The sequence below is a fragment of the Aotus nancymaae genome, unplaced genomic scaffold (genome assembly GCF_030222135.1).
Source record: "Aotus nancymaae isolate 86718 unplaced genomic scaffold, 86718_ANA_hifiasm-v0.15.2.pri h1tg000032l_0, whole genome shotgun sequence".
Taxonomy (NCBI): domain Eukaryota; kingdom Metazoa; phylum Chordata; class Mammalia; order Primates; family Aotidae; genus Aotus; species Aotus nancymaae.
The window spans coordinates 8,701,538-8,721,644 of record NW_026988445.1 but is presented as its reverse complement, the minus strand read 5'-3'; the positions used below and the strand labels follow the sequence as shown (position 1 = coordinate 8,721,644).

The 20,107-nt window shown below is 38.6% G+C and overlaps 1 protein-coding gene across 10 annotated transcripts in view; it reads right to left on the bottom strand.

Moving 5' to 3' along the window:
- The window catches only part of MARK1 (microtubule affinity regulating kinase 1), a 135,495-nt gene extending 115,702 nt beyond the window's left edge, over positions 1 to 19,793 (bottom strand). For 9 of the 10 annotated variants that reach the window (XM_064383523.1, XM_064383526.1, XM_064383524.1 and 6 more), the window contains exon 1: positions 19,026 to 19,793. In XM_064383523.1, coding sequence (XP_064239593.1) covers positions 19,026 to 19,076 — 51 coding nt within the window. In that variant the 5' untranslated portion in view covers positions 19,077 to 19,793. Of the gene's footprint in view, positions 1 to 10,984; positions 11,345 to 19,025 lie in introns of those variants that run through there. The other variant, XM_064383525.1, reaches the window with a different exon arrangement.
- Positions 19,794 to 20,107: the final 314 nt, after the last annotated feature.

Genomic DNA, 20,107 nt, shown 5'->3' with positions numbered 1-20,107 from the left:
AATGGTCCATTAAACGGCTAGTTAAGACTGCTTCATGGCAGTGAATCAATGGGCAAAAAAGGAGGTTACCATACTGGCTGGGGTGACTGATCCTGACTGTCCAGGGAAAATTGGGTTGCTATTACCTAATGTCTGTAAGGAAGAGTATATCTAAAATGCAGGGGGTCCTCTGGGGCACTTCTTCCTACTCCCATGTCCTATGGGATAAGGCAATGGAAAACCGTAATAACCCAATATAGGCGAAACTTCTGATGGCCCAGACTCCTCAGGAATGAAAGATTGGGTTACTTCACCAGGCAAAGAACAATAATCAGCTGAAGTGTTTGCTGAGAGCAAAGGAAATACGGAATCAGTAGTTGAAGGAGGTAATTACAAATACCACCTACAACCACATGACTAGTTGCAGAAACAAGGCCTATAATACTTATGAATATTTCTTCCCTATTTTGCTGTAAATATACTTGTATATGTATTAACCAATTCTTTTTTTTTCTTTTTGATTTCCCTTCCCATTTCCCTATCATTCAACATCAAAGTATTAACATTAGCTAACTCTTTATGTTAATATTGAAGTTACAGGGAATAAGAAGGAGAGACTGAGAATGTGCATCACCTAAAGATGGATAAAGAGACTTCTGTATCATGTTAAGCTAAAGACTCTGCTGTTATATTTATCTTAAGTATGGTTAAGAGAAGTGTGGCTAAATCTCACACTTAAAATGATGGCCAACCTGACAAGGGGTGGGTTATAATGACTTCCAATGTGTTAATTTAGCTAAACTGGGACTCTGTTTCCCAAAATTCCCTTTTCTCCACGGTCCTAGGCTAATATCAGTCACAAGAGAAATTTGCACAGGATTGAGAAGGCTGAAATGAAAACAGTAACCATTTATATGCTCGGAAAGTCAGTGTAGGGCCAGACACAGCAGCACTCAGGCTTGACATAGCTGATGTGCTGGCATGTCTCATGGAGCTCCTTCAGCTCCCGCTGGACCACTTGCTTCAGCTGCTCTGAATTTTGGTCCAGATGCGTGGGCAACTCTCCAATGAAGGGCACCAGCTTATCCTCCAGGTCACCCATCTTAAAAGACAGAAGGCAGTGAAAGACATGAGTTCCAGTTTGTCCTTGCAGGTTCTAATTTGCTTTTCTCCCCCATGTCACATTCATCTTTCCCTCCTGACTGCTGGCCCTGAGGATTTCAGCCTCTTAATACCAGACTCTGAAGCAGCAACTATACACAGAATGCTTAACCAGCTTCCACAATTGTATAACTATAATCTCTTAGTAAAAGCTTTAAATCACTTATAGAATTCTGCTTCCTAAATTCTGATGTGATAAATTAAATCGCAATGTTCTTACTTCTAAAAGGTAATTGAACATGAGATTGTATTTCTAATTTAAGTCACTATTATGTAAACCTGACCAAGGTGAAGTTAATTCCTCTGAATAAAAAAAAATACCTATCAAGCATACTTTAAGAAAGATGAAGAAAATATCTTTCCTTAAAGGGAAGCAGGACAAACAGAGAACTAGAACTTCTCAGCTCTCATCTGTAATCCTGACACTTTTGGAGGCCAAGGCAGGCAGACTGCTTGAGCCCCAGGAGTTTGAGACCAGCCTGGGCAACATGGCAAAACTCTGTCTCTACAAAAAATACAAAAATTAGCCGGGTGTGGTGGCTCACACCTATAGTCCCAGCTACTCAAGGGGCTGAGATGGGAGGAGAACTTGAGCGTGGGCAGTCTAGGCTGCGGTGAGCCATGTTCCCATCACTGCACTCCAGCCTGGGCGACAGAGCAAGACCTTGTCTCAAGATAAAAAAAAAAAAAAAACTTATCCTAACTCTATTTCTAGCTCATCAAGCTATTATCTATCATTTCTAAGGAGCAAAAATAAAAGCATTATGATTCAGAAAAGACAACAGTAGAAGAATACTATATTCCAGCATACACAATGACATTATGAAAATTATCTTCAAGCTGTAAATCTCTGACTTAAGACTTGCCTTTATATTTGGGTTCGGTAAAATTAATGCAGTCTCGAGAGAGAGATTCCATTAGCATGTTTAAAGTAGTAATCATTTCAAGTACATTTGCACTCAGTCTCAAGAATGAATGTATTAAAATAAGGAAAATGGTAAGCATGGGGAAAAGGCAAGCCCAAAGAACATGAATTTAATTGTTCTCATCACTGTGGGGTAGGAGAAATATATCCTGATCAGCAACTGTGAATTTTCTCATCATTTTGGTTTTGATTCCTTGCTTCTTTGATACCATTACTGAACACCTATTATTACAAAAGTATATTATATAAACCTATTTATGTAAACCCAATAACCATCCAACCAGGTGTGTATTATCTTTGTTTTACAAATAAGGAGACACACCCAATGTAATACACTTTGTAAAAGGCTGAGCTAGGGATAAACCCCAGGAATATCCTGTCTACAAAGTTTGTGCTCTTAAACATTATGTAACATGGCAAATATGTCTATTCCCACTGAGGACATCTGTGTCACTAAACAACTCTCCTCTTCTGCACTTGCTCTAATTCCCTGCTCATCAAGCCACCTGCAGATTAATTCAGCTTCACAGTGGCTTTCTTACACTTAAAACAAGCATTCCAGTAAAACAGAAAGTCATACCTCATGTTGTAAATGTAATGCTTTTTCTTGGTATAAAAAGGAATAAATCCATGACTTAAAATACAGAAATTTTAAAAATGAAAACCATGTATAATTCAGGAACCCTGAGATGCACTTAAAACTGGCAAATTTACTTCTTCCAAGCTTTAATTAAATGGAATAATTAACAGCAGCATCAGCAGCTAGCATTTCTACTAGGTGTCAGGTACTGTTCTAAGGGCACTATATGTGTTTAATTTGTTAAACAAAACAACAACTGAATAAGGTAGACACTTTTGTTCCATTTTATATGTAAAGAAAATGGAAGGTATAAGGAAGTTAAGTGGCTTCCCAAGGTCATATCTAATAAATGCTAGAGCTAGGATTTGAACCCAAGGACTCTAGCTTCAAAGCATGGGCTCTTAACCAAGAAATTACACTGCCTCTACATCTGAATTGTGGTATACAAAGGGCAATTGCCCCTATTCCCCACATAAACAAAGCTGAGGACAGAGATAGAGGAGGCAGACAGGGAGTGGCTGAGCCTGTATTTTAATTTTAGTGGCACTTCTCCCTAAGATACTGCCTTACACCCCAAAAAGCTATTCTGGGAGGGCTTTCACTACTGCTTGCCAGGAGATATTACAAGTTGGTAATAAAATAGCTACCTAAATTATCTAAAAATACTGTGTTACATTCTTTTCCAAACTTACTAGTTCTTTCATTCTCACAAGTACAAAAACATTACAGCAAACTCATGCCAGAAATTACAATAGGTGCTTGTTCTTTATTTATTATGTGTTAGTTTTGTTTTTTTTTTTCCTGAGATGGAGTCTCACTGTCACCCAGGATGGAGTCTCAGCTCACTGCAGCCTCTGGCTCACAGCAGCCTCTGCTCCCAGGTTCAAGCAATTCTCCTGCCTCGGCCTTCCAAGTAGCTGGGATTACAGGTGCCCACCACCACGCCCACTAATTTTTGTATTTTTAGTAGAAGCAGAATTTCACCATATTGGCCGGACTGGTCTCAAACTCCTGACCTCAAGTGATCTGCCCATCTCGGCCTCTCAAAGTGCTGGGATTGCAGGCATGAGCCACTGTACCCAGCCAGATGTTTGTTCTCTAAATCATTACATTTCATTTCATTTAACACTCTAGTAGTCAAAGCTTTATTCAAAGACCTTCAGTTCAGTTATATTTAGTAAATCTAACAAAATCCAGTAATTATTTCCTAATACAAGCTAATAATCATATCAAATTAATTTTTTGAAGTCAATTAAAATTTTTATTAACTTTAACTTATGAACATGAACCTGTCTCCAATATACTTCAGATGTTCACCAAAGTGACCAGAATTTAAAAAGCAAATACCGTATCTATTTAGCATCACTTCATATTCTTAAAGTACTTCAATATTTCCAAGGAATAAGTGAGTCTTAATTGTATATAATTAATAAACATCCACTGAGCTGCTACTATGTGCACAGCACTGTGCTGAAGTACTGTAGGAAGAGGAATGTATTTTATTGACTATTCTTGCTGTTTTTAATCCAGCATAACAAGCAATTCTGCAAAGTGCAAGCACCACTGTTTGCCTGATACAGGCATCAGTAATAGTGTTCTTGGTGTCAAGGAGTTTGCAGCATTATGTGTGGGACAGGCTTAAGAAAATCACAGTACAGCTTGACAGTACTGTCACAAATTACACACAAGGCAGAATTCGCAACTGATAAATACTCAATCCTGGCAGAAAGGGGAGTAGAGTCTCCTCATTGACATACTCTTTCCTCTCCTTGTTTTTCTCCCCTCCTGGAGAGGGAGGTAGAAAGGAAAGGTGGCGTGATCAACCAACCTGGTTCCAACCTTTTCTATTCAAGACTTTATTCCGTAGGATGTTCTTTGGGCACTGGTAGTTAACAACTCACTAGTAAGCCAATTCCACTGGTTTAAACAGTGGCTACTAGTACATATTTTACTTCCGTCTTGTTTTTGGTATTTAGGCAGTACAGAAAGAATCTAGAGTGGCCAGAAGGATCAATGGCATGATTTAGTAGTGCTATTCAGTTAATAAATAATTTCTGTAGAGAAAAGTACACAAGTACTTCAGGTAAGTAGGTATCAAAATGAGATGTACCAGTAAGAGCCATGAGGAAAAAAGGTTAATGACTTGATCCAAGATAAACTAGCTTACCCATAGCTTTTTGCTTTCTATTCCTATAGGTGCTTTTCATCATTAAAAACAGGTTGGAAACTACCTCTACAAAGCAATAATATCCCTCCTTAAGTAACTAATGAGATAGTAATAGAAAGATAAATCTAACCCAGAACAGAGCAGTAGCTAAATAACCTTCCCCTTTAGTTCAACTATATTCATTATTGACTAAAATCACAAAGACCAATCACCATTAAAGAACAATGATATACCAATCCCAGCATGTGCTAAATCCTTCTCCTAGCCCCTTTTTATCGTCCTATTCTTCTGCCCTAAATCTAGAGAAACTTTATTTTCTAGTCTACTAAGTGATTGTTTTATGGTTACTATGGGCATCTGTAACCATACTCCTCAAATACATACCACTACAGTGAAAAATGTGTGGGATTTCATTATGAAATGTGAATCTTTTCTTAACGTGTTAAAGAAAAAATTATTCTGATGTTTGTTAAAATTTTAAGGAAAACTTTACTCAAGACTATTGTAATAGGGATATTACAATAAGGAAGAGAGACAAGCTCAACTCTAAATATATCAAAGACGGCTTGGGATTTACAGGCAAGGAGCAGAGTAAAAGGGTCAATAGATGGAAAAGTACTAAAAGGAGACATCAAGGGTAAGGGGGTTCTTGCAAATAATAGGCCAAGGACTCAGACATCAAAAGTCGGGGTGAAGAACTCAATCAGCTCTCAGGGAGGTCAAATATCAAGCGTGATATCTCACCAAATTGACTTAGCAAGATTCTTTGCTAATTCTGAGTTGTGCAGGCCTAGTAAGGATGAAGGACACAGAGGGCCAAGGTTAAGGCCTAGTAGAGAACAGGGCTCTGAGCAGCCTAACTAAAGTTTGTTTAGAGTCTTTGTCACTAGCACTGGCATCTCCCCTTTACCAAACTTTTCTCTAAATATCCTATTCAAAGAGCTTTCAGGCTGGGTGTGGTGGCTCATGCCTGTAATTTCAGTAATTTGGGAGGCAGAGGTAGGTGGCTTGCTTGTGCCCAAGAGTTCGAAACCAGCCTGGGCCACATGGCGAAACTCCTGTCTCTACAAAAAAATACAAGAATGAGCCAGGCATGGTGGCAAACACCTATAGTCCCAGTTACTCAGGAGGCTGAGGCGGATGGATAGATTGAACACAGAAGGCCAAGACTACAGTGAGCTGTGATCACGCTAATGCACTCTAGCCTGAAGAAGACCCTGTCTCAAAAAAAAAAACAAACGAAAAAAAAAAAACACAGACCATAAGAAAGCATTGAATTTAAAAGCTGGAGTGTTTCTAAAGCATGCAGGTACACAGAAAATATTTAATACAAATCTTCATCAAGTTGACCCTCCACCTAAATCCTCTAAGAGCTTCTGCAGCCTCCAGGACTGGTTCTTGCTACTGTGTGCAAGGCCCTGCCTACTCTCCAGCCAGGCCCTCTTACTAAATGCTGCCCTCCTCTGGGCGATGCTTTCTTCTCCACTTCACATTCAGGGCCTTTGTACAAATACACCTTCACCCAGAATGCCCTCCTCTTCTCACCAACTCAACTTTCCACAGAGCCACTAGGTGAAGGTGTACTTATCATTCAAGCCTTATTTCAAAGGCTTTCTTGAGTACCTGGCCCACCTCTCCTTCCTTCTTTACTCTGTGTTCTAATCAGCTGGATGACAAGGAACTGTAATTCTCTATTGTACTTGTTTGTCTCTATGTCTATCTCCCACTTCAGGCTCTGAGTCACTCCAGAGCAGGGAACAGGTTTCATTTGTCTTTGTATCCCTATCATCTTCATGTGTGATGAAGCGAACAGAAAAGGAAATAAAAGCAAATCCTCTTTTCAAATTGTGAAAGCAGCACTGCTGAAACTTTTAATTTGTTTACTACCTGTACTAACCTGATATAGTGGTCAAAACAGTATTAAATAACACTTTCTCAGGAGAAATATTCAGCCTACAACTAAAGGCACTGTCTTAGTCTGTTTTCTGTTGCTATAACAGAATATGGCAGACAGTAACTTGTAATAAACAAATTTATCTAGCTCATGATTCTGTAGGCTGGGAAGTCCAATATCAAAGGGCTGGCATCTGGTGATGGCCTTCAGCCTGCATCATCCCATGGTGGAAAGGCAGAAGGGTAGAAGGGTAAGCAAGTGTGCAAAAGAGAAAAGCAATATGGGCAGGGCTTGCTTTATAACAACCCACTATCGAGATAACTAACCTGCTACTGAGAAAACATCAATTCATTCATGAGGGCTCTGACCTTATGCCCCAATCATCTTTCATTAGGCCCCATCTTCCACCACTGTTGCATTGGGTATTAAGTTTCCAACACACACACTTTTGGGAGGCACATTCACACCACAGCAGGCACCATATGGTAAACTTTTTTCTGTTGCCATCTCCCTTCCCGCTTTATTGTTAACCACATAAATTTGAGAGAAGGGAGGGGAAGAACAATGAAATTCTTCTTTTATCCCTTTCTTCTATCTTATACCTATAACAACCACATGCATGTACCTTATTACCTACAGAAAATTTCCTGGGGTTTTCTACTGTTGTCACCACCTACAAAAGGACTGACTTATCATTTCTTCCATCCTACTTTCTAAAATAGAACAATCAACTATAATTGTGTTTTCATTTTCATCATAAGATGAGGTTAATTGCAATGTAATCATCATCATCACATAAATCAGTGTTTTTCAAAACCTAGTCAGTGGATATCTGTGTAAGAATTACCTAAGGGTTAGGAGAAAGAGAGATTCCGAGACCCCACCTGAGAAAAACTGAGCAAGAACATAGAATGGGAGGGAGCAATAGTTAGGAAATGCAAATTTGAAACAATCTCCTCAGGTGGTTCATAAACTCACTGTATTTGAGAATAAATAAATAAAACAGACCTTGGTTTTATTTAAATTGGTTTATTAAATTGTTGAGTACAAAAAAATATGCCAAACACTATGCCAGGTAATAAAGGATATACAGAAGTAATGTTGAAAGTGGACCACGGCCTCAAAATATTTTGAATTTAGGTAGAAAGTAAAAGTGTATGCAAAAAGTATATACACAGAACAATTAGAGAACAATGCTAAACTCTGTGGCATAGAATGGCCTCTAAACTACAGTCCAAGGTAATTTTAGCTTTAAAATGCTTAAGTATGGACTCCCCCCCATAGGAATACTAATAAATTACATATGAATTACTTAATAAATAGATTATGCATATTAAAAAGTATAGTATAAAAAACTTCAGAACTACATTAAATTCTGATGGTACAAAGTTTTCAGTGATTAGTAAAACATTAATGATATACAATACAAATGAATGTCTCTTGATTTTGTAAATGCTGGCTTAACAATCTGTGATAGAGAACTGAAGGACTGATTTTAAGTCCAGTTTATGCTGCTACTCAATTTCAATGACTGTCATGGCTAAAGAGAGCACCTCACACAAACTGAAGTAGTGGACAGCTGGTTGCACTTACTTAATTACGATGCTCATATTTCAATCTATTCACCAATTATATAAAAGTTCTGTTAGTAGATTTCCACTTTGCCTGAGCTATTCTTGAAAACTAATCATTCTAACAATTGTAACAAATGATTTCAAAAATCTAGCAAATTTTCAAATCAAAGATTTATAAACAGAAAATTATGCACATTTTAAAGTATACAGATATGAGAATTTCAGAAATGACACATGGTTTAGGAACATAAGTATGGAAATTTACATAAGTATGGAACATAAGTATAGAAATCCCATAAGTATGTAAATTTCTGAAGACCCATTTACAAAAAGCTTATTTCAGAATTTCTATAGTGCAGTAGGCATGATATTATAAGGGGTCCTCCAAAATAGTACATATTTTTTAAATGTATTACTGAACTAGAAGAGAATAAGAGAGACATCCAAGGGCAAAACAAAAACAAGTAAACAAGCATAAAAAAAAAATCAATAAACAACAGCTAAAGTTACCACAAAAGCCTGAGTTACCCTGGAGTCAAATACTAAGCCTTGGTCTCACTACAGGGTTAGAGAGCTGAACCTACAACTCCAAGGATCCCTACAGGAGACTAAAGTGCCCCAGGTCAGTAGGGGTTCCCAGCAGAAGCAAACCCAATCCCTCTCTAAAGGAAGCATCCTCAATTTAGGCCCCCAAATTTCACAGAAGTACCAATCAGGCAAAGAAGAGATCACCATCAAATACCAGCACATTCAATAAGAAATAACCACAGTGAATGAGAATTAGCAGAAAGCAACAATAAATCTAACTAACTAGGGACTTTAGGTAATGGAATTACCAGAAACAGGATGCAAATTACTATATATTAAATGTTCAAGGAAATGAAGATGAAACCATAAAAATAAGCAAGGTCCAAGAGTCTACTTAAAAAGGCAGACTAGCTTAAGAGAAAAATCTTAAAACTTTTAGAAATTAAAAATATGATAAAAGAAATAAAAAATTCAACAGATGTGGAAAAAGAAGAATGGAGCATGCATCCAATGCTCTGATTTTTAGGGGACTGCCAGAGAGACTGGTTTTAGATGCTGATAGAACCCAGCTTACACCAGATGTCACTACAAAAAAATCAGTGAAACACATAGGAATACAGCAAGAGAGGATATGAGGGACAAAAAACCTTTAAGACAGAAAACAGTTAACAAAATGGCAATAGTAAGTCCTTCCCTATCACTAACTGCACCAAATGTAGATGGATTAAACACTGTCATCAAAAGACAGAGTTGTTGAATGGATTAAAAACATAAGATCTAACTATATGTTGTATACAAGAGATTCACTTTAGACTTAAGGACCACACGGACTAAAAACTAAAGGATGAAATAACCAAAAGAGAGCAGAGGTAGCCAAACTTACGTCAGATAAAACAGATCTTATGTCAAAAACTGTCACAAGAGACAAAGAACACTGCATAATGATAAATGGGTCAATTCATGAGGAAGCTATAACAATTATAAATAAATACGTACCCAACATCAGAGCAGAAGCAAACACTGACAGAACTGAAGGCAGAAATAGCAACACAACAACAGAAGATTTCAATACCCTACATTCAATAATGATAGACTATCTAGGTAGAAGATCAACAAGGAAACAGAGGACCTGAAGAACCCTACAGAACAAATTGACCTAATGGACATATAGACATACAGAGCATTCCACCCAATAGTGGCACAATATACAGTCTTCTCAAGCACACACAGAACATTCTCCAGGACAGATAACAAAAATAAAACAAAGCAAAACTTATGGGATGCAGCAAAAGCAGTACTAAGATAGAAGTTTAGTGTGACTTCACTTTAAAAATGCCTAAATTAAAGAATAAGAAGATGGGCCTGGTGGCTCATGCCTGTAATCCCAGCACTTTGGGAGCCCAAGGTGGGCAGATCACCTGAGGTCAGGAGTTTTAGACCAGCCTGGCCAAAATGGTGAAACACTGTCTCTTCTAAAAATACAAAAATTAGTCAGGTATGGTGGCGGGCACCTGTAATCCCAGCTACTCAGGAGGCTGAGGCAGGAGAATCACTTGAGCCCAGGAAGCAAGGGCTGCAGTGAGCTGAGACTGCGCCACAGATCTCCAGCATGGATCAAAGAGCAAGACAGCATCTCAAAAAGAGAGAGAGAGAGAGAGAGAGAGAGAGAAACCTTAAACAAATAACCTAACTCAACATTGCAAGTACTAGAGAAAGAACAAATTAAGTCAAAAGTTAGCAGGAAAAAGGAAATAATAAAGATTACAGCACAAATAACAAAACAGTGAATACAAAAACAACAGAAAAAAAAAATCAAGAAAGACTTAGTTTTTTGAAAAGATCAACCAATTTGACAAACCTTTGACTAAGAAAAAATGACAGGACTCAAATAAATAAAATCAGAAATGAAAGAGGAAATATTACAACTGATGCCACAGAAATTAAAAGGATATAAGAAACTACCATGAATAAGTATATTCCAACAAATCAGATCACATAGAAGAAATGTATAGATTCCTAGAAACAGATACGTTACCATAATGGTTAATTTTATGTATCAACTTGACTGGACTGAGGAATGCTTAAATAGCTGGCAAAATATTATTTTGGGGTATATCCAAGAGGGTTTTCCCAGAAAAGGTTTGCATTTTGATCAGCAACTGAACAAAGCACATACCTTCATCAATGTGGGCAAGCATCATTCAATCCATTGAGAGCACGAATGGAATATAAAGAAAGAAAAAGGAAAAATTTATTTCTCTCTTCTTAAGCTGGGATATCCATCTTATCCTGCTCTCAGGCATTATAGCTACTGGTTCTTGGGCCTTCAGACACAGACTGAATTACATCACTGGTTTCCCTGGTTCTCCCACTTGCAGATGAAATACTGTGAGATTTCTTGGCCTCCATAATCACATGAACCAAAAACCTTCCAACAACGATAAGTCCAAGACCAGATGGCTTTACTGGTGAATTCTACAAAACATTTAAAGAAGATAATTAAAACCAACCCTTTTCAAACTATTCCCCAAAAAGAAGAGAACAGAATACTTCATAACTCATTTCATAAGGCCAGCATTACAATGACCAAAAAAAAAAAAAAAAAAAAAAACCCAGAAAAAGTCACTACAGAAAAAGAAAACTACAAGTCAATATCCCTAATGCATATCAATATAAAAATCCTCAGGAAAAAAAAAAAAAACCCTAGCAATTCAAATTCAATGGCACATTAGAGGGATCACATACCATGCCCAAGAGGGAATTATCCCTGAGATACAAGGATGGCTCAACATACAAAAATCAATGTGATATACACCACATTAATCGAAGGAAAATTAGAATTGCCTGATCATCTCAATAGATGCTGAAAAAGCATTTGACAGAATTCAATACCCTTTCATGATTAAAAACACCACTCAACAAAATAAGAATAGAAAAAAATTACCTCAACATAATAAAGACCATATATAAAGCCCACAACTAATACAACACTTAGTGGTAGAAAAAAAGGTTTCCCTTTAAGACCAAGAACAAGACAAGGATGCCCACTCTTGCCACTTCTATTTAACACGGTATTAGAAGTTCTAGGCAGAGCAGTTAAACAAGTAAATAAATAAACGGTATCCAAATCAGAAAGAAGTAAAATTATCACTGTTTGTAGATGAGATTATCTTGTATGTAGAAAACCCTAAGGATTCGAAACACCAAAAAAAAGAACTGCTAAAAATAATAAACAAATTCAACAGTTTCAGGCTACAAAATCAATGTACAAAAGTCAGTTACATTTATTTGCACTAACAAAGAACTATCCTAATGGCATTTTTTACAGAAACAAAAAATGTTCTAAAATTCATATGGAACCATAAAGGACCCTGAATGCCCTAAACAATCTTTAGAAAGAAGAAAAAAGCTAGAAGCCTCACACTTCCTGGCCTCAAAACATATTACACTATGGTAATCAAAATAGTATAGTACTAGCTTAAAGACAGAGAGATACACTAAGAACAGAATAGAGAGCTCAGAAATGAACCCATGCATATACAGTCAAATGATTTTCAACATGGATGCCAACACTTCACAATCAGTAAAGGACAATCTTTTCAACAAATGGGGCTGGGGAAATGGATATAGACATGCAAAAGAATGACACTGGACCCTCATTTTATATCATACACAAATACTATCTCAAAAGAGATTAAAGATTTAAATTTAAGACCTGTATTATAAAACTCCTAGAAGAAAACATAGGAGAAGAGCTTCATGATATTGGTCTTGACAAAGATTTCTGGTATATGACATTAAAAGCACAGCCAACAAAAGCAAAAATAGACAATCAGGATTAAATCAAACTAAAAAGATTCTGCACATCAAAGAAAACAACAGGGTTAAAAAGCACACCACAGATTGAGCAAAACTATAAGCAAATTTGATTTTTAAAAAATAACTTGATTTTTAAATGTGCAAAGGAGTTGAATAGACATTTCTCTAAAGAAGACATACAAATGGCCAATAGGTATATAAAAAGATGGTGAACATCACAAATCATCTGGGAAATGCAAATCAAAATCACAATAAGATATTCACTTTACACCTGTTAGGATGGTTATAATTTTAAAAACCATAAAACCAAAATAAAATGAAAATAGAAAATAAGTGTTGGTGAGGATGTACAGAAATTGCAACCCCTGTGTACAGTTGGTGAAAATATAAGGTGCTGCAGCTACTATGAAAAACAACATGGAATCTCCTCAAAAAATTAAAATAGACTTATCATTTGACCCAGTAGAACTACCATATGACCCAACAATAGAACTAATATGCAATCCATTTCTGAATATTTATCCAAAAAACTAAAATCAGGATCCCAAAGAGATCTTTGCACTCCCATATTTACTACAGTATTATTTGTAAGAGCCAAGAAGTAGAAACAACCCATATGTCCATCAGCAGATAAATGGATAACAAAACAAGGTGCATAATATAACAGAATATTATTCAGCTATAAAAAAGAAGGAAATCCTGTCTTATGCTACAACATGGATGAACCTTAAGGGCATTGTGCTAAAATAAAATAAGCCAGTTACAGAGGATAAATGCTACATCATCCCATTTATGTGAGGTATCTAAAGTAGTCAAACTCATCAAAGCAGAAAGTAAGACTGGTGGTTGCCAGGGTCCGGAGAGAAAGGGAAATAGGGAGTTGCTGTTCAATATGTATACAGTTTCAGTCACACAAGATGAAATATTTCTAGAGATGTGCTGTACAAAATTGTCCCTATGGATGAAACTGGAAGTCATTATGTTAAGTGAAATAATCCAGGTACAGAAACACAAATATGTTCTCATTCATATGTGGGAGCTAAAATAGCAGATCTTATGTATTAACAGATCTAATACATATCATAAAATTAAATAAAAATAAATGTGAAAAAATAAAAAAATTAATTGCCACCTTACTACCACTAAAATCCATTCCCTCCCCGCCAAAAATACTATACTGTATACTGAAAAATTTGTTACAAAAGCATATCTGATGTGTGCTTTTTACCACAATGAAAAAAAATTCAATAGATAGGTTAACAGGGTTATAAACAGCTGAAGAAAGATCTAAACGTATATGGTAACTATAGTATAGGTTATACTAAAAGTTAGAGTACAGAGAAACAATGAAATAGGAGGAGAAAAAAATGAATGAGAGGTTAAAGATGAAGGATAGAATGATAAATTTTAGCACAACTAACCAGAGTGCCAGAAACACTATATAGAACAGAATTAAGGTAACATTCAAAGACATAATGGTTAGTGCATTTCTGTAACTGATGAGACATGAATCCACAGAAGATAGACAGAAAGGATCACATATCAAATAGCAGACGACTCCTGAACAGAAATAATATAAATCAATAGACAATGGAATACTACCTTCTGAGTGGTAAAAGAAATGAAACTGTCAACCTAGAGTTAGAGACTAAGCAAAGCTATCTTTTAAGAATTAGGGCAAAATATGTCTTCAGATCTAAGAAAGTTCATGACTAACAATCCTTCACAAAACGACTTCCAAAGATATTTATCAGGAAAAGAGAAAATGACCCCCAAAGGAAAGAATGAGATGGAAGAAGAAAAATAACAACAACAATAATAATAACATCTTTTAAATCATGTGTCTAATTCTATAGACCTGGGTTTTAAAAAAAAAAAAAAAAAAAAAAAAAGATGACATAATAATAGCATGTAGGTCAGAAGTGAAGTGGTAGACATTAAATACATTTCTTCTCCCAATGTGTTGCCCTGAATGCCCACTTTAGAGACCAATGATGTGGTACATACATCCACCACTGTTCAGCTACAACAAACAGCAATATTAGCTGCAATCATTTCAGAATTCTTGTTAAAACAATGTGACAAGCCATAAAGGATCTGTAAGTTTGATATGAAGGACAAGTCCAGGGCACTCCAGACAGGAAACAGTAAAGGTTCAGAAGTAGTGATAAGGATGGTATACTCTGTTCTTCCTCTAATAAAGTATCTTATATCATTTCATATGCTCTTCTAAAATCTTTTTTTTTTTCTTTTTTTTTTTTAACAGGGTCTCACTCTGTCACCAGGGCTGGAATACAGTGGTGTCATCTTGGCTCACTGCAGCCTTGACCTCCTGGGCTCAAGCAACCCTCCCACCTCAGCCTCCATAGTAGCTGTGATTGACTACAGGCACACACCACCATGCCCAGCTAATTTTTCTATTTTTAGTGGAGAAAGGGTTTCTCCATGTTGCCCACGCTGGTCTCGAATTCCTGGGTTCAAGCAATCCTCCCACCTCAGCCCCACAAAGTGCTGGGATTAGAGGCATGAGCCACTCTTCTAAAATCTTTAAGACACAAACAAAACAAAAGAAAACAAACAACAACAACAAAAAAAACACTTTCTAGAAGTAATAGCATGAGTAGAGCAATAATGGAACATGACAGAGATTCATTATTAACATTTAGGTCACTAAATTTTCTCTCTGAAGGCTTCATTCAGTCTCTCAGGTTGTGATATGTAATGTCTACCCTCACCAATGTCACTAATATATTTTGATGATAAATGAAAAAATTCAAAGGGGGTGTTACAGCACTGATTTCCTATACACTCTTACTAGTCACTGTGCTGGGCACTAGCAATACAGACTAAGGGACATAAAGTCAGGCAATTATAATGCTATATGATAGCTACTGTGACATGTGAAGGATGCACAGGACACTGAGCAAATCCAAGGGTAGTGGTGAAGGTACACTTTCCTCTCGCTTCTTCACGCCATTAACAATGATTCTCACAGGACAAACTACTGATGGCAACTGATCACAATAGGTAATCATTACAGTCACCACCATGAATTTCAGTATGTTACAAGACTCAACATTAAGAGTCTTTTTTTATTAAAGACTTTTTAATCAAACTGAATTCAATTTTAAAACATCCCAAGAAGTAGTCAAAAAAGTTTTCTTCATACAAATCAAAATTTCATCACAGAAAGCTAGGCTGAGCATTTTTGACCCATTAAAAACTAGCATAATCAGAGTTTTTCCAAAATACCAAAAATGTTTTCCCTGTTTCATTAAAAAACATGTAAGATTAATGGTTATATATTATCTATATCCATGGTGGAATTATCCAAATAAAATCTAACTAAAGAAAAAAAAAAAAGAAATATTTTTTATTCTTTTTCTGGACTTACTGTTTATAATCTAAAATCAAACACATTTTGCATAGATCCTATTATCAGCAACATGTACTTTTCTACTTTATTACAAAGTGTTTATTGTCTTAAAAGTTAATCATTGGTTGTCCAGTTGTATTTAGCACATTGAGGCCTATTAACAAGGCACACATAAATCTTTCATCTAACAAAATACTCCTGAAAAAGTACACACAGACTGTTCTCAGAGAAAAGCAATTCTTTCTCATTTTACTATATATAGTAGTAGCATATAAGAGATCAGTGCTATAATATTCCCTTTTGGTTTTTAATTTATCCTGAATATATATTCGTGACACTGAGAGTGATATATATTTCCAAGGAAACAAAATCCAAGTATGTTTTTTATATTAACTGCAAATGACAATCAAATACCAAGATGGTGTTTTAAATTACTGTATTTGTTGATTTTAATTTCTAAGGATAATAAAATGTTTTCAGTTAGCATCCTTGATAATATACCAAAGACCCTTAGAACTCTTTAATAGTCATGAATATAAAAGTTTCACAACTATTTTTTAAAATATGTCATGTAATTGAAAATGACTACAAATAAACATACATTTTGGCTGCCATACTGGCATTAACATATTAGCTAACAAGCAGGTTTGTTACTGTATTTCATCAATGAGAAGTAAAAATGGATGATGCCATCTACTACCAACTAGAGAATAGAGAGTCACTGGTGTTTTAATAGCCATCAGTGGTGGCCTCCCTGATAAACACCAATCACACCTATAAACCAATTTAGCCCCATTTACACAACATCTTCTACGATACATTATTTATTTGGGATTATATCTCTTCTGTAAGCTCCTTGCAGGGAGAAATCTTATCTTAAATACTACTTCTATATTCTCTTCCCAACGCTTTACCTCAAAAATGAACATGCTGAATGCATACTTATTAATTGACATCTGTGGTATAATAGATATTTGCCACAGCAATTAGGAGAAAATAAAGATGTAGGTAAAGTAAGCTAAACGGAGATATCATTATATACAATACAATAAGGCACAAGACCATAAAGTGACTTTGAAATAACATGTCCAGAAACAGCAAATCAGCTTACACAGCATAATCATTTTCAGAAGGTACTCAAAACAAAATTTATCATACTATTATTGCTTAGCTTTAAAATCCTTTTTTCGTATGTTCTTACATGAGAAGCTGCATTTTGTACTATTCCTTAATGCATATTCCTATAATTATATCTCATGTCTTTATAGAATACCTTATTCATACAAGTATAAGAAGAGCTATACTATTCAAAATCTAAAAGAAAATAAAAACAATGTATTTTTCCACTCCTCCTGGGTTAACACATACAGTAATTTGCTAATAAAAACAAAGATTATCGTCTGTCTTACTTTTCATTCACACTCTTGAATGACAGGCATTTTTTTAGAGTTCCTACTAGAAAAATTCTGTGCCAACTTGGCTTTAAAACCAACTTAAACCAAAATATCCATCTTTTTCTCTGACCTTGTTCATTCTCTCAATCAAAATTATGTATCAATTGTATTTTCTAAAATAGTTATGATGCAAATGAAGTTCTAATTTATGACAGCAGCAGTCTTACACTATCTTTCCCATTTTAAATGCACAGCGCTAGAGAGGACAAAAGCATACTCTGAAACATCTTCACAGGTCCTCTAACAATGGTCTCTTACTAGAAATTATTCTCTCTTTCTTTAATTATATTAAATCTCTATGCTCCCCTCCTAAGATGAAATCATCTGTTTATACCCCCTCCAACAACTCAGAAGTGAGCTTATATTCATTCTCTCACGCCTTTTGTCTAAGAACACCAAAGCACTTCATTATTTTATTTTACCAACCCCATGAAATCCGTGGTACATCAAAAGCTGGAGGGCTGATGAGATAACTAGACAGAGCTCTGGACAGCTGACCAAACTTAGTACCCATCTAGGTCCTTAAAATCAGTCAGAAAATCAGCCAAGACCTATTTACAGGTCTTGAGTGTTTTAAACAAATACAAGAAATCCTTCCCACAAAGGAACTTGTATGCGCGCGCGCGCGCGCACACACACACACACACACACACACACACACAACTGTACTTTTCAGAGGGTGGAAATACAACGGGTCTTGTTCTTTTCGTTTTTCAAGAGTTTAAACGCCAGGGACATCTGCATCTTGATAACAACTCCTGAGGGCAATCTGATCAAAGACACAGAAATCCTTCCTTCAAAGATATGCACCTTGTGACACTCCAAGAAGGAGGAGAGATATTTAAAGTAAAACCTGCCCTGAATCAGTATCACTGACTTAAGGAAGAGATTAAACAGCCCTTGGCTTCATGTGGCTTTTTTACATTTTGCTGTAACCCCAGGACCACAGATGCTGTTGGTGAAATTCTCCTACTCATCTCTACTCAGTGTCACAGCAGTATAAACTCATACACACAAACACGCACACATCTCCACATCCATCCCATCCTTCTCCCTTTGGTGCCTATGACCCAAAATGTGGACACAATGTTACAAAAAGCAAAGTCATGGGGCAATGCGGGGGGAGGAGGGGAGGGTGCAAAGGATTGAAAGATCCAGAAAAGCAAGAGTGTGAGAGGTAGCCGGCTCATCTGCTATCGTAAAGCAAACATTCATTCGGGTGAGGGCACAGAATGCAGAGGTAGAAATAAAGCAATCCTGACTGCCCACTCTGCCATCCCATTCTGCCCCTCTGCCCTCCATCACCCCATCCGCTCCTGGAGGACCACCTCCGAGCCAGAGGGCGCCACTTACGGTTCCCCACCCTCACCCCTTGAGGGGAAACCAGTGAAATGGGGTTGGAATGAAGAATAGATCTGAGCAGTGGGTGAGGGTCATGCCGGGTTCCAGATGGAGACCCTGCCGCGGGAGGCCGCGCGGAGGCACGGGAGCGGCCCAAGCGAGGGTGAAGTGGGGATCAGAAGAGGGTCTCGCCCCCACCGCTCCCGAGGGAGGCTCCGGTTACTCACATTTTCCGTGTCCCGCTCGTTCACCGTCGGCAATGGCGTCCGGGCCGACATTTTGTGCGGGCAGCGGGGTCTGGCCGGGGTCTCACCGGCCGGGCTGGGGTGCGGGCCCCAGGGGCGACAGGAAAGGGGTGCGGACGCGAGCACAAGGCCGGGGCGAGCGGCTCCCGCAGGCCGCGGGCGGTGCAACAAGCGGCACCGGCGCGGGAGAGGGGGAAGAGGACGCGGAGGAAGAGGAGGGGGAGCCGCTTCCCGCGGCGGCGCCGCCGGGGTACGCGGACTGTAACGAGGGAGGGCTCCGGGCGAGGCGGTTGCCCGGCGCTGGCGGGGAGGCGAGGATGGCAGGATGCGGCGCCGAGGGTGGGAGGCGGGGAAGGGGAGCCGGGAGGTGGCGGCAAGCCCCGCTAGGCTCTCCGGGCCGTGGGTGAAGGTGAACCCAGTGTCTCAAATCACTGCCTGGCTCGTCCCAGCGAGCGCGCCTCGGCGTCGGGAACCGCGGCCCTGATAGCGTCGCCCGCGCCGCGCCCCGCTCCCCGCTCCCCGCTCCCCGCCTCAGGTGTGCGGCGCCGCCCGGCCCAGCCACATCCACGCGCCCGGGACCCAGCGGCGGCGGCGACCTAGCCCCCAGCGCGAATGTCTCGGCTCGGTCCGCGCGGTAACAGCCACCGCCGCCGCCGCGCCTCAGTCAAGAGGAGCGGCCCGAGCCGGCTGCGCGCGGAGCGGCGGGCGCGGCACGCAGCGCCCAGAGGCACTTGGCGGCCGCCGCCGGGTGGGCGGGCGCCAGCCGAGGGGGCCTCTCCATTCATTCCCTCATTAGGGATGCGGGGCCGCCTCCTCCTCCTCCTCCTCCTCCTCCTCCTGCTTCTCCTCCTCCTCCTCCTCTCGCGCTCTCTGGCCCGCCTGTCCCTGTGTTTATTTTTGTTTCGTGCCCCACCCGCAGAGTTTACGGTCGTCTAAGAGCCTCTGGTGGTTTTATTTTTATTCATGTTTGGTTTTTGCCGGGTTGAGGGCGAGACAGAGCTGAAGTGAATAAGTGGCTTTTTTGTTGTTGTTGTTCCTTTCATTGGAGCATTGGGTTTAATCCT